Genomic DNA, 14,095 nt, shown 5'->3' on the forward strand with positions numbered 1-14,095 from the left:
AGAAAAGGCCTGCTTCCTGATGTATGGAGAATGTTGCAGTCAAACTGCACTACTGCAGACTTTTTTCAAGAGGATGATGCTGTGATAACTGTAGAGGAAAGAAGTGTGGAGGAGCAGCAGCAGCTGAGTCTCCCACCCATGACAACGAAGAATAAGAAGAATAATTATTTTGGTAAGAAGCAACTGTGTAACTTTCCATCTGGAAAAAATGTATGTTAAAGTTGTAAATAGATATAGTAGTAGTAATTAAAAGGTTCCATCCAGAGAAAGATAACCAGATTCAAATACATTACACAATATTTTAACTACCTTTCTCCTGATCAGTGAATGAGCAGAATTACAAAGACAGTGTAGTATCAATAGTTAATTTACACTGGACCTATATACGGTAACTGAAATACTCTATAAATTAACAATATGCATTTGTGTAATATGTACCTCCATTTCCAGAGCAGTTTTACAAATGTAAGTTGTTTCCCATTATTTACCCCTCCCCCATTTTACACCAGTATACACTGGGTCCCTTGAAAAGTGAAAAGAGTAGTAAATACTGTAGTTAAAAGACTTTCTTTAACCCATTAGAGACTGATTTTTCTTTTTCAACCAAAGTAACCTCTGTCCATTTGTTCAGAGTTTCACCACCAGCGAGAAGCAAATCACATGAACTCTTGTTTGTTTCATTTACTATGTGTGACCAGAAATCACTTTCCAAGAATTAATACAAAATACTGCCCAATTCTGTAGACAAAATGAAGGGATTGATGCCTAATTTTACCATTGATTTTTATAACATTGTTTGTGTCAGCCCAAATCCAGTTGCATGTTTCATTTCCATTCATAAATTCACCTTTGTCACTACTTTCACTCATACTGCTATCATCATTACAGTCTATAGATTACTTTCACCTTTGCTGTTCGTAGTTTACATGGATCATCTGCTGAAAGGTATAAAATGGCAGGGAGGGATTCAGTTAGGTGGAAATGTAGTAAGCAGTCTGGCCTATGCTGACGACTTGGTCTTAATGGCAGATTGTGCCGAAAGCCTGCAGTCTAATATCTTGGAACTTGAAAATAGGTGCAATGAGTATGGTATGAAAATCAGCCTCTCGAAGACAAAATTGATGTCAGTAGGTAAGAAATTCAATAGAATTGAATGTCAGATTGGTGATACAAAGCTAGAACAGGTAGATAATTTCAAGTATTTAGGTTGTGTGTTCTCCCAGGATGGTAATATGGTGAGATTGAATCAAGGTGTCGTAAAGCTAATGCAATGAGCTCGCAGTTGCGATCAACAGTATTCTGTAAGAAGGAAGTCAGCTCCCAGACGAAACTTATCTTTACATCGGTCTGTTTTCAGACCAACTTTGCTTTACGGGAGCGAAAGCTGGGTGGACTCAGTATATCTTATTCAACAATGGCAGGAGGGTACTCGGAATGAGGAGATAAAGGCTAATTTAGGAATGAACTCGATGGATGAAGCTGTACACATAAACCGGCTTCGGTGGTGGGGTCATGTGAGGCGAATGGAGGAGGATAGGTTACCTAGGAGAATAATGGGCTCTGCTATGGAGGGTAAGAGAAGTAGAGATAGACCAAGACGACGATAGCTAGACTCGGTTTCTAAAGATTTAAAGAAAAGAGGTATAGAACTAAATGAGGCCACAACACTAGTTGCAAATTGAGGATTGTGGCGACGTTTAGTAAGTTCACAGAGGCTTGCAGACTGAACGCTGAAAGGCATAACAGTCTATAATGATAATGTATGTCTGTATGATTATCCTTCATTAAATTCCCAATCACTTTTATCTCATAGTTCATTTAACCACTCAGCAAACTGCTCAGATTCCATTTAAGGTTCATTATAATTTGATCTGGGTGCTGCCATATTTATGAGTGTAAACATGGGATTTCAATGTCCTGAAGAATTACTCCTTGCCATAAAAATATTGGTTACAATCAATTATTTGCAAGGAACATCTATAAACTTCAGTGAATAGATTGTAATAGAGAAAACTAGTCCCATCTATGAAGAAAAGTAAGTTATACAAGCTTTTAGTTCAAGACAGGTTCTGCCCATCTTCTGTCCTTACAACCCCACCAAGAGCCATGGACGGGCAGTGCCCATCTTTCATCTTCAATTGGTTAACCAACTAACCAAGTTCTTTAAATTCTCCCACAGTTGTGGATGATGACTATGTTTGTTGTTTAAAGGGGCCTAACAGCTGTCATCGGCCCCTAATGGTACAAGGTGAACGAAATGAAAATTAAAACGTCAACATGTATCCACTGACTAGAATCTAAAATGAATGATGATGAAAAAAGATCATGAAACAAAAACAATCAATGGATCCAATTCACAATGTCTTAATTACTGGGATGGTACTTATCTCAAAAGGTCCAAAATCCAGGTCACTGGACCCTCATAATGGTACTAATCACTGGTAAAAAAGAACCATGGTTTTCTCCCCCTTTAATATGGTGAGATTGAATCAAGGTGTCGTAAAGCTAATGCAATGAGCTCGCAGTTGCGATCAACAGTATTCTGTAAGAAGGAAGTCAGCTCCCAGACGAAACTTATCTTTACATCGGTCTGTTTTCAGACCAACTTTGCTTTACGGGAGCGAAAGCTGGGTGGACTCAGTATATCTTATTCAACAATGGCAGGAGGGTACTCGGAATGAGGAGATAAAGGCTAATTTAGGAATGAACTCGATGGATGAAGCTGTACACATAAACCGGCTTCGGTGGTGGGGTCATGTGAGGCGAATGGAGGAGGATAGGTTACCTAGGAGAATAATGGGCTCTGCTATGGAGGGTAAGAGAAGTAGAGATAGACCAAGACGACTAAGACGACGACTAACTTTTGCTCAATCAGTTTAGGTTAGAATTTTCAGTTATAAACATAAATGTAAGTCCTCTTCTGTGCGATTACGAAGCGTCACTGGGTGAAATTGTAAGTACATTATTTAAAATCAGTTCTAACTTCTGTTATGATGCTCTGAATATCAATCTGGAAATTATAATGTGGCGAAGCTGTGATTTCTTAATTTTTTGGAGCTGGGATAATGAACGTGTTCACCGAATGCCACTGGTTTCAGAACTCAGAACTAAAATCTTTCTACACATGAATATTTTAGCAATAAAATTTAGTATTAATAGCTGTGCACTTGTATACAGTAATTGAGCAATTATTATATGATTGCAAGTATTGTTCATGCCACCACAAACAACTCAATAACTGTGTAACAAAATCTCTCAGAATTCAGATTGCAATTTTAGACTTCAGTGTAATGAAATATGAAATATTTAAAAATATTAATAAATACCTGTAATCTAGGTATCAATCTATGTCTAGAGAAGCAAGCTAAAAGGTGAATAGAAAAATTCCTTGAAGAATGAGAAGGCACTTGATAATACTGCAACATCAAAACTCGAAGACTCTGAAAATAAATGGAATCAACAAAAGAGGAAAAATGGAGTAACATTTCCCTCTGGGAAAATAAAATGATCAAAAATATGTTTTTCGACAAAAGAAACTCAAAGCGATAACAATTACTTTATTTGCATCTAACAAATAGTTTTTGAGAGACATGTATGGAATTTGGAGTTAAATATGGGATTCAGTGCATCTAAAGGTGGAAACTGACTCAGGGCCTATGAAAGTACCATAAATGAAATAATCAGTTCTCTAGAGTATGATGAGATAGGACCTCTTTGATAAAAAGAGCCTTTTATATGAGTCTCAGTCATTGCCATCCATCACAGCCTGCATGGTTGGTAGGTACGGTAACATCACGTCATATACTATGTATCATTAATTTCAGATCACCTCAAGCCATAAGTCATATTTACATTAAAAAAATGTCATCCATAATCCATAGAAGAAAAACTGTAATGATAATTGAAAAATATGAAGGAAAAGAAATTAAAACTATAACATTTGCCGATGACTGTCATTTTATCTCAATCCACACATTAGGAGAAGTTGCTGAATGATACTGACACAGTCTTGGAAGAGAACAAGAGAAAAAAATGAAAATATATGTAAAACAAATGTAATGGAACGTAACTGAATGAAGTCAAATGATGGACAAAATATCTTGCTTTCTAAAATTCTGTTTGAGAAGCACAATGTCAAGTAACTAGTTGAAAGATTTGACACTTTTATTAGTTTGAGATAAACAGGTCAACACAGAAATTGTATAGAACTGTTTCCTTTAGCCTAACCAGCCTTTCTTTGGTGTTGTAATAGTTATTTATGAATCACATAATGTTCCTTCTTCGGTTCTTCCCATTTCATTACTATATTTTGTTAAATTTGTTGTAGGTATGTTAATTCAATTATACTTTTCAGTTTCGAGACATATTTTAATTTCTTATTGTCCTTATAGATTAATCAGTAGGCTGACCCTTTGTGGTTTCCCTAGTATTAGGGCAGCTCTCCTTCGTGGACTTTATGGTGCATGTCACAACCAGCGTATTTAAAAGTTTCACTAGAGGACTCACTCACTATATGAGAACTTCTACACTTAGATCCACTCTCCTTACAAATGAAATTATTTTCTCATCTTCCCCCTCATTAAACAAGTTGTATAAGTAGAGTCTATGGACCAATTGAACAATTTTTCAACAGTTATGACACTAAGACTAAAAAATATATTCACAAAACATTCCATTTCCTGTCTTCATTAATGTAAGTTAAGATCTTACATCTAAATACAAATCAATCAATCACTCTGACTCACAGCAGTGCTCTATTTCAAACAGGTACAAAAGAGGGAACTTTTCAAAGCAACTATGTACATTAAGATAGTCAAAAATAAATTTTCTTGTACAGTAAACCCACTACAGAAAACAATCTCCAACTGCTTGAAAAGAATGCATGGCAATGTTTGTTATGAGGAAAACACTAACCTATAATATATAAAACATATATAACAAAGCCTCATCAAAGAAATTGATACAGGGATACTCAAAGCAGCTGGCCAATGAATTACACTGTAACAAGAACGCAACAGAAGGTAAAAACAAAAACCTTAAAGAGTTTCATAAAATACACATGACTGGCATAAATTACCTGAATTCTTGTAATCACAAACATTGAAAAAGAGAATGTATTTACTATACATTTCATCATTATCACAAATACTGTTTCTGGTATCTACACCCCTAATAAGTAAAGTGGAATGTATAACTGCTAAGTCAAATACTTGGCACAATTAAAAATTCTGTTTGGTGTGCTATCTCAGCATTAAATAAAAACTATACAATATTGATATCATCTGAATAAAGTACAATAGTAAAAATAAATTACCAATTAAGAACATCCACAAAGAAAGCAGGTACACGAACGATAACTATATCTTAAGAGGTTAACACATAATCTGACTTTTCTGAATCACGTAGACGTAACTCCCTTCCTTGCGACCAGTAGATTGAGGACAGGGTGTTTCTTGATGTAGTCTACAGCCTTTTTATGTGTCACCATCGTGAAATCGTAACCATTACACTGGAACAAAGTTCATTTTAATGTACAATCATGAGTAAGCAATTATAAAAATCATCCAATCAGGAATTATCAAGGTAATATAATGACCTATTAATTTTCATAGCCTGAGCAGTCTTCAACTCAGTAAATGATTTATTTCAAAAGTGTATTCCTCCATACTTAAAACATTTTGAGAGACCTGTATCCATCTCACACAAGCTATAAGCATAAAATATAAAATTCACCAGTCTAGGGTCCGACTCGATGGCCGAATAGACAGCGTACTGGCCTTCGGTTCAGAGGGTCCCGGGTTTGGTTTCCAGCCGGGTCAGGGATTTTTAACCTTCACTGGTTAATTCCAATGGCTTGGGGGCTGGCTATTTGTGCTGTCCCCAACATCCCTGCAAGTCACACACCACACATAACACTACCCTCCACCACAATAACACGGTTACTTTCACATGGCAGATGCCGCCCACCCTCATCGGAGGGCCTGCCTTACAAGGGCTGCACTCGGCTAGAAATATATATGACGCTCACCTCGCAGCGACTAAACTACTTTCAAACTCACAATGGACACTTTTCTACCAACAAGTAGAGAACAAATTATTCCACGAACTAGCCAGAAAACAGTCAAACTTGGAGAATAAACTCAACAGGCTAAAAAACTCCCAACTACATAACGTTCAAACTAGAAACTCCAACAGAAACACGTTCGATTGTTCGCAGCTTCATCCAGCGGTCGTAAATCTATCAAACACGCCCTTAAGTGATATTGAACACTCAACTTTATCCAAAGGACCGAAACACAACTGGCCCAATTTGAACTGCCTCAACATAGCCGCTACTATGATCACAGAATCGGAGTTAGCCATTAGCAAAATGCTGGAAGATACGCAAAATGAGGTTAGAACCGATGTTAAAAGGAAACTGAACAATATCCTCTCCAACCTAACCAACCCCGCAAATAAGCTCAATAATAGAGAAAAAATAGCTGAACAAAAGCACATATACGCCCTCAAAAAGAAAATTAAAGACAACGAACTCATCGTAACCAAAGCTGACAAAGGCAATGCAACAGTTATCATGGATAAAAAAGCATATATTGAAAAAACAAAAAACTTTTTCACAGACAGCTCATTTTCCATAATCAAAAAAGACCCCACCCAAAAAATTCAAAGACTACTTAAACAAACTCTTAAAAGCACTTCATTTTTATTTTCTGAACAGGAAAAATCCAAACTCATACATATGAACCCAGGACTCCCCACTGCTAAAGCTCTCCCCAAGATACACAAAGCTGGAGTTTCCATCCGCCCAATTATCAACTATAGACCAAGCCCCTTATACAAATTATCACAATTCATCCAACGTTTCTTCAGAAAAAATTATCAATTTTTATCCAAAAAGTCCATTAAAAACACATCAGAGCTAATAGAAAAACTTAACAATTTCAATTTGCAACCGGATTACTCCATCCACTCTTTCGATATTGTGAACATGTACCCAAGCATACAAGTATCAAATTAATTCCAATAATTAAAAAAATTTAAACAAAAACAGCCACTTAAGCAAACTAGAGACACAAGACTTTATCACAGTATTAAAACTAATCATCAACAACAACTTCTTCACTTTCGACAATGTTATATATCAACAAGATGGTTTGGCAATGGGTTCACTGGCCTCAGGCATCTTGGCAGAAATATACCTGGACTTCCTCGAACACACCAAAATTGACAATGAATTTGGAAACATTCTCTTTTGGGCCAGATATGTTGACGATGTCTTCATAATCATGAATGAGCAATCAATTAATGCCTCCACCACCCTCTTAAAACTCAACACTATTGATTCTCATATCAAATTAACACTAGAATCCGAATCAAATCAAAAAATCAACTTCCTAGATTTAACTATCACTAGAAACTCAGATTCTTTCAGTTATAAAATATTCAGAAAACCCACTCAAACAGCCTCCACCATTCGCCAAGATTCAGTGCACCCCCAGTCCCACAAACGAGCCACATACAACAACCTAGTTCACTGAGCCTTCAGCATACCTATGTCCAAGAAAGATCTAAAGAACGAACTTAACACAATTCGCGGAATTGCAAAATACAACGGCTTCAGCAATCATTTTATAGAAAGGATAATCAATAAACACAAACATCGCCCTAAAACTACCCTCAAAAAAGAAGTGACTAAACCTCTAACATTTTCCACCTTCACGTTCAACAATGATATCTACAAGTTAACCAATATCTTCAAGAAACAAGGCGTTAAAATAGCCTTCAAAACCAACAATAAGAACACGAACGTCTTACACAATACTTCACACATCAACAAGACCAGCAGTTTTTTAAAATCAGGAGTTTACAGGATCAAATGCAACACCTGTGAAAAATCCTACATCGGACAAACCGGTAGAAACTTCCAATACCAGATACCACGAACACACTAATGCAATAAAATACAACAGGTTTTCAGCCATCGGCCAACACATGCATGATTATAACCATAATTTCACCAATATCGAACAGGACATGGATATCCTCGAATTAGCAAACAAAGGCCCTTTACTCAACATAATGGAAAATTACTACATACACCTAGACCAATACGCCAGCCACAATCTCAATGAAATCTCAGAGAAACCCAACATAGTCTTCGATCTATTCATCACTTTCCTCAGAAACAATAATGCAGCCAAGCAAAACTCAATCCTAAGTCTAATCAAAGGTACTTTTCCGAGACAATTACCCTTTCTCCCGCACCCTTCAGCCCCGCCTTAAAAGCTCCCCACCCCCACCTCACTCCAAGCCACCCCCACTCTTCCTAACCCCCTCCTAACCCGCACGCGCCTGCCCTCCTCTCTGCCCACACCTCTCTCCCCGCCACCAATCGCACACCATCAGCTATACTACACACACCGCAGCGCGAGGTAAGCGTCCTTTCACTTTATGTTAACCTTTTCCTATCTCCATTTTTTGTTTTTACTGACTTTCTCCATTTAAACAGGTCCAATTTGGTTTCCGCTAAGAACTGAGAATCAATATATCCACGCGCAGTTTCCACCTTCTTCTCAACCAGAAATTCAGAAATAACTTCACGTCCAACAATCAACAACGCAACCGATCAACACAGCTTTAATACACCAAATGCCTAATTTCTCCGCTTAAGTGATCAGTGTCAAGCCGACTCGACATCAAAAGAGTATCACTCTTTACTCTCCAGACTTTGTACATACTTGTATATATGTTTATATGTGTTATTTTACATTGATTCTTTAGTACGAGGACTACTGACATCCACGAGGTTATATTTTTACAACTCTAAGCACTCCACTTGTACTTCTTTGTTCCAAACTTGTTTGTATGTATATTATTATTTACTACTCACCTGTACCATACTAACATTTCTCATCTCATTACCACACTTCACTTTATAAATTATAAATCCATACGATTATTACAGTTAAAAATAACATGTTTTAGGATTCGACAAAAACTTATGTATGCTTTAATATGGCTGATGATGACCCCTAGGTGGGTCGAAACTAGTTCCATGTAATTTATAACATTGTAAATACATATTAGTACTGAACAGGTGGAAACCTTTACTGTGTTACTATTCATATGTCATACATACAGAAGGTAACATATTCAAATATTGAGCATGGATTCATTTTTCAAGATAAAGCAATACAACAAACAGCAATTAAGAGAGAAATTCTTAAAGTTTCTTTAACTCCTTTGCTGGGGAAGTCGACTTTTGTTGATTTACTTCTATATAGCATATGCTGCAGTAATCTACTTTTCCTGACTTGGTATTGCCCACTACAGTTTCCACGTGCTTCTTTAATAAAGGGGCATTTAATAATACAAACACCTTTAGTGATGTATTGTACCAGGAAAAGTTCCTGGGTAAAGGGCATGAGTAGGACCTCAGGGAGTGGAACTTGGTTTCAGAGCCGATACAGAGTAGGATAGACTCGCAGAGCGAATAATAGATGGTTAAAAAATTTTTTTAAACAATTTATTAATTCTTCACCCTGCAATATGATTATTGGACTCAAATCTGGCATTGAAATTAAAAGTTTAAACGTAATCCTCCTGAATTCAGTTCATGAAAATTAAATGAATATCACTGATTCCAAAGTCTTTCATATGTGAGAATACGAGGTATTAGATTTCCACCTAAAGACTTTCTAAATATGAGCACACACTTGTAATTGCAAAATGACATGAGAATTTAAATTTCTGTTGAAAGTTTTTCAGTTTTTCAGTTTGTAAACCTTGATGTATAGCACACTTGAAAAGCCTAAAGTTCTTCTATGAGATATGAAAATTAAATTAATCACAAAAGATGAACTTCTGAGAAATTATGAGAACTCTGAAATATTTGTTCACACGCGGCACTGAAGTTTCCACTGTTCAAAATTAATGAGAAAATTTTAGTCAGTTTGTTACTACTCACTTAATGAAAGAAATGTTGCTACAAATGTTGAAGGATGGACATCTGGAATATTCCGTGGAGAATCAGGATCAGCGATGTTCCCTTAACACACCATGTTGACGTCCCCCGATGAGGTGATGACAGCTGGAACTGGATCGTGTAGAATTGCAGCTCGTTAAGGTGATTTTTCGCACACGAAAAATTCACTTAATACGAGTAGTTATCACTGACACTGTCATTTACTGTTGAACAGAGTTTATGGCGTAATTGAACTTTAAGACGTTAAATGAATAATCACAGTCTTTCCTGTATGAAATACTATTTAAAGTCGTTACTGAAAACGTCCATAATTACACAGTTCACACTTGAAAAAGGCAAATCATAGTCTATAATCACAGTCTTTGAACACGGTCATTAAGTCACTAAGGATTATTTTCTGATTATCTTGTTATTATAACGTCATATTACCTCAGAAAAAAGTTCTTAGTATTCACCCAGATTACTACTGTAAGTCATATACTAATATGGCATGAACACTACATGAATAAAGAAACACAGTTCAATACTCGAAAAGAAATGAGTTCTGGTAATTCTACACATTAGTTTCTGTTCATTGTAGAAGTTCAATATCATGTAAAGTAAACGAAGTCTACACGTAATGATATATTCTGTGAACGTTAAATATTTGGTATTTGCACTTCAATAAGTTCACTCGTATTATATTCTCAAATGTCTTTAGAATTAGACCGTAGTCGCGACGTGATATACTAAATACAGTGCGACGTCTTTTATAATTTTGTCGGCGATATAACTTCGTATTCCGGAAACGCAACGGCAAGTACTTTCACCGTGACTGCGCAGACATACTGTACGGGGGTCGGTCTCTCCTCTGTCTCACTCACACACATCTGTGTACTCGTCCTTGTACTGCGCTGCTCTGCTTGTTAGCCTTGACATATATACCGGCGCTGGGAGGGGTGGTTCTCTTGGCCATGTGACCGTGAGTGCATAATTTTCTTGGACTTTAGATTATTATAACTCAACAACCATGGGATGGATTAATTCGAAATTCACAGGGATTAACTTTTATGACGTCTGCTACAATTCAGCGTTTGTCCCGTTGAAATTGGTAAAGGCGTTGAAAAGCTTGCGAAAAGAAAATTCTTTTCAAGAAATATCTCTAGGGGAGGTGAGCTTCGAGCGACAGGTGACGTCACTTGACTTCGCCTAGTGCACTCGTGAAGTCTGGCACATGCTGGAACATTCCTTTTCTTAGACGTTCGTACGTTGGACGGATATTTTATGCTGGAATAACGTTTCTTTCGATTGATATGGGCCACGACCTAGGCTTTCCTGGTACAGTATTGACTCTGTACTAAGCATTGTTTGAAAACGTTCCCACCAATACTGGGCCTACGTTTTTCGTTATCTTTCACCTGCCCGCCCGCCAACTTTCCTGTCAGCTGTCTGGCAGGCAGCAGGCTTTATTCAGCAGCTATGGGCACGCAGGACAAAGTAATGACAGTGAAGAAATCTTCAATCTTTTAGTGGCCAATTCTGATTCAGATTGTTCAATAAATTTGGACTATGAAACAAGTGTACAAGGTGATGATGTACATAGTGACTTGTGGCTACTCAAAACCACTACTCTTATACCTTCATTTCCTTCACACAATATACATAACATTTGTTTGAGCGCCAGTTGCTTTTTAAATAAAAACAACAAAATTTGGTAGAGCATACCTCTTATATCAATTTGAGGTGATAAACTCACATATCTGGCAATATACAGGGATATGGATCAGGACAATATTAAATTACTGCTGCATTTCCACAATTGAGGATTGTACATGGAACTGGAATCACTTATTATAATTAAAATAAAACTGAGTTTATGACTATAATTTACGTCACAATGAACAAGCATTGACGTTTTTTAATTTAACAAAAAAATATATATAGTGAGATTTGCGGTAATATTAAAAGAAAATTTAATCTAAACAAAAAAAGCTATTGGCATGAACTTGAAGTGAGATGTGATATCGCCGCTGATTACATTCTTTTTCATGTTATGAATGCATAACATGTCTGATGCTTTAATTACCTGATGTCTGCATACACCGCTGTTGAACTTGAAATTCTTGGGAAAACCTATGAGCTGAAGTCGGGAGCCGTCTGCTGTTATCTTCTTATATAACAAGGAGTTGGCCTACATACCATGTACGCGTGTAGGGAGCTCCAATGTAATTACGTCCACTCAATATATTATAAGAAATTGGAAAATATTATTGAAACATCTTGTGAAGTCCATCCTCACAAGAAGATGATGTTTCTTTATCAGCATATTACCCGTCTCTGCTTGGATACAACCACCACTTGTAGACCTCGATTAATACAAGACTTCTTCAAACACAACTCTTAGCTCTGACCATCACTCTAAGACCACTTCTTCCATTTGATACATCTGACTGATACATATGATCTGATACCTCTCACCACCGTTGCATCGACTTTCATAACCTCGCGATGACGACTCATCTCCCTACTCTCTGTTCATCCCTTCCACCTCAACATACAGTAGCTGGCGAATACTGACACTTGGTCGCAATCATGTGCCCACGCACTGATGTCAACAGTCATGTGTCGTATAAGCGTACCCAAGCGGATTACAGTTGACTATGCTGCATGAGTCATCGGAAAACCTACTTGCACATAACATTCTCAGTTAAACATAGCCTCGATTGCAAAATACTCTGCCAACACATCTGGCTAGAGTTACAAGCCACAGAATGACTATATCAAACCAACAAATCTCACTTACTAATATACAGCATAATTACAAACATATTCACTTAACCTATGATTAAATACAATAATATGCGTGATACCTAATTATTACAGTATAAATGATGAGAAACAGAATATAAAATCTAATGAATCGGGTTAATAATAATAATAATAATAATAATAATAATAATAATAAATACTGAATGGAATCTGTAACCCTGTTGTATGGTTACAGACTGTTCGGAAGAAAGTGGCAAAGAGGAAGATCGTCATTTTGTATTGGACTGGCGGGATATTAGTGATGAGCACTGATGACATAAGAATATAAAAAATGAAATTATGCGACAGGTCTAATTTTAATATAACAGTGAAAAGCTACGCTTCAAATTTTGATGACCCATACAAGGCATTTCTTTAGTTTTCAATGTTTGAGCATACAGTAATGGAAACAAACAGATATGCTGAGCAGTGTTTAGATAAAACATTTGATTTTCCTCTGCTTTCAAGTTATAATCAATGGACTGAACTGTGTTGTTTGTTTTGTTTGTTCCATTTTTCCAGCAAAATATTCAAAGAAAGGAAAGGAACTGTGCAAGAGAAAACAGTATTCTTTTGTAAGAATTGCCCAGGATAGCCTGCAATGTGTCCAGCTCCATGTTTCGAGGTGTATCACAGCAATGTGTGTTTCAAAGTCGAATGTCACTGCTAGCTCCCAAAGGTCAGTTAAAAATACGTGCAATGGTGTTGAATGTCATTAACCTTTAAAAAAAAAAACTAAAATTTCAGTTCTTTTTTAAACGATGGAAAAAATGCGACTTTACTGTAAGTGTTCTGTTTAAAAATAGTGCAGCGAAAGAGTTTAATGTTTCCATGAATGAATGAACAGCTGAAACAAGATGCTCAGAACAGAGAATCATGGAGGATGTTCAGTTGATACCTGTCTCAAGACAGATTAACAGAAAAAGAAGAATGTCTATTTCCCACCACTGCAGATGGCATTAGTACAGAGCAAAAAATAACTAACTGGATTTTACCATAACTACTTTCCACATCAATATCTAAAATAGTAATGTGACGAGTCGAACATTTTAACTCGAGTCAAGCATGTATTCGAGTCAATTCGAGTGACTTCCTGTTGTAACTTGAGTAAACAAATCGACCATGACCGACTGCGATAAGACCTCACTTGCTGGCGCGTTCCGAGTCAGAGACATGAACTCGCCCGAATCATCTCGAGTGAGATCAATTGCTTTCTGTTAATTCCTGATCGTTTTCTAAATATATGCCGGGAAGATAACTCAAATTCAATTTTGAGGATTCATTCAATTATAAAAGTAATGGTTGTTTACTTTTACTTGTTGA

At 36.7% G+C, this 14,095-nt stretch overlaps 1 protein-coding gene across 1 annotated transcript in view; it reads right to left on the bottom strand.

The window, feature by feature from the left end:
- Positions 1-2,835: 2,835 nt before the first annotated feature.
- LOC136872019 (tax1-binding protein 3 homolog) overlaps positions 2,836-14,095 on the bottom strand; it is a 41,610-nt gene continuing 30,350 nt past the window's right edge. The window contains exon 4 of the mRNA XM_067145834.2: positions 2,836-5,509. Within this exon, the coding sequence (XP_067001935.1) occupies positions 5,399-5,509 (111 nt within the window). The 3' untranslated portion in view covers positions 2,836-5,398. The remainder of the gene's footprint in view (positions 5,510-14,095) is intronic.

The sequence above is a fragment of the Anabrus simplex genome, chromosome 4 (assembly GCF_040414725.1).
Source record: "Anabrus simplex isolate iqAnaSimp1 chromosome 4, ASM4041472v1, whole genome shotgun sequence".
NCBI classification, from domain to species: Eukaryota; Metazoa; Arthropoda; class Insecta; order Orthoptera; family Tettigoniidae; genus Anabrus; species Anabrus simplex.